Source organism: Carlito syrichta, unplaced genomic scaffold (assembly GCF_000164805.1).
Source record: "Carlito syrichta isolate Samal-C Ts95f unplaced genomic scaffold, Tarsius_syrichta-2.0.1 Scaffold315848, whole genome shotgun sequence".
NCBI lineage: Eukaryota > Metazoa > Chordata > Mammalia > Primates > Tarsiidae > Carlito > Carlito syrichta.
The window spans coordinates 713661-714471 of record NW_007259944.1 but is presented as its reverse complement, the minus strand read 5'-3'; the positions used below and the strand labels follow the sequence as shown (position 1 = coordinate 714471).

At 45.0% G+C, this 811-nt stretch overlaps 1 protein-coding gene across 1 annotated transcript in view; it reads right to left on the bottom strand.

Moving 5' to 3' along the window:
* ATP9A (ATPase phospholipid transporting 9A (putative)) overlaps positions 1–811 on the bottom strand; it is a 120763-nt gene that overhangs the window by 70663 nt on the left and 49289 nt on the right. Inside the window, exon 11 of the mRNA XM_008073454.1 lies at positions 17–159. Within this exon, the coding sequence (XP_008071645.1) occupies positions 17–159 (143 nt within the window). The remainder of the gene's footprint in view (positions 1–16; positions 160–811) is intronic.

Genomic DNA, 811 nt, shown 5'->3' with positions numbered 1-811 from the left:
CCAGAAAGCAGCTCACCTGTCTTGTCAGTGAGTAAGTAGGAAATCCTGCCCAGCTGTTCGGGAATCGTGCTGGAGCGAACCACGGTCCCGGGGATCTTAGAATCCCGGCGAATCACCCAGCTGTACACAATCTTGCCCATGTCCAAGTTCACACGCAAGCTAGTTGGAAAACCAGAGCAGAGGGGTCAACGGACGGGCGGAAGCTGCTGTAGCTCTTTTCATAAATAAACTCTCAGCATGTCTATGCTACTGCATGGGGGCTCACTTCCCGCTCACTTCACACCGCTGGGCTGAGCCCCCAGGTTTACCCAGCGCCAACACCACTACCAAGTAATGCACAGAAGTCATTACTGTCATGAAGCTCTTATGGCATGGACGCAAGTCACTTAAAATACAGAAAGGAAGGTGGTTTCGATCCTGCCAGTCTTTAAAATTACTGATCCCTTAAGCGGATATATTTTGTATGCTATATTCATTTTTTAAATTGTGGCAAAATATAAATAACATAAAATGTACGATTTTAACCACTTTAAGTGTATAATGCAGTGGTGTGAAGCACTTTCACGCTGTCATGCAGTCACCCTCATTCCTCTCCAGAATGTTATCTTCCCAAAATGAAATGCCAAACCCATTCAACACTAACTCCCCAGGCTCCCCAAGCCACCGCAACCCCTGGTACCCACCATTCTACTTATGTCTTTGTGAATCTGACTACTCGGGATGCTTCATGTAAGTGGAATCACACACTATCTGTCATTTTTTGTCTGGCTTATTTCAGTTAGCATAACATTCTTTTTTTTTTTTTTTGAGT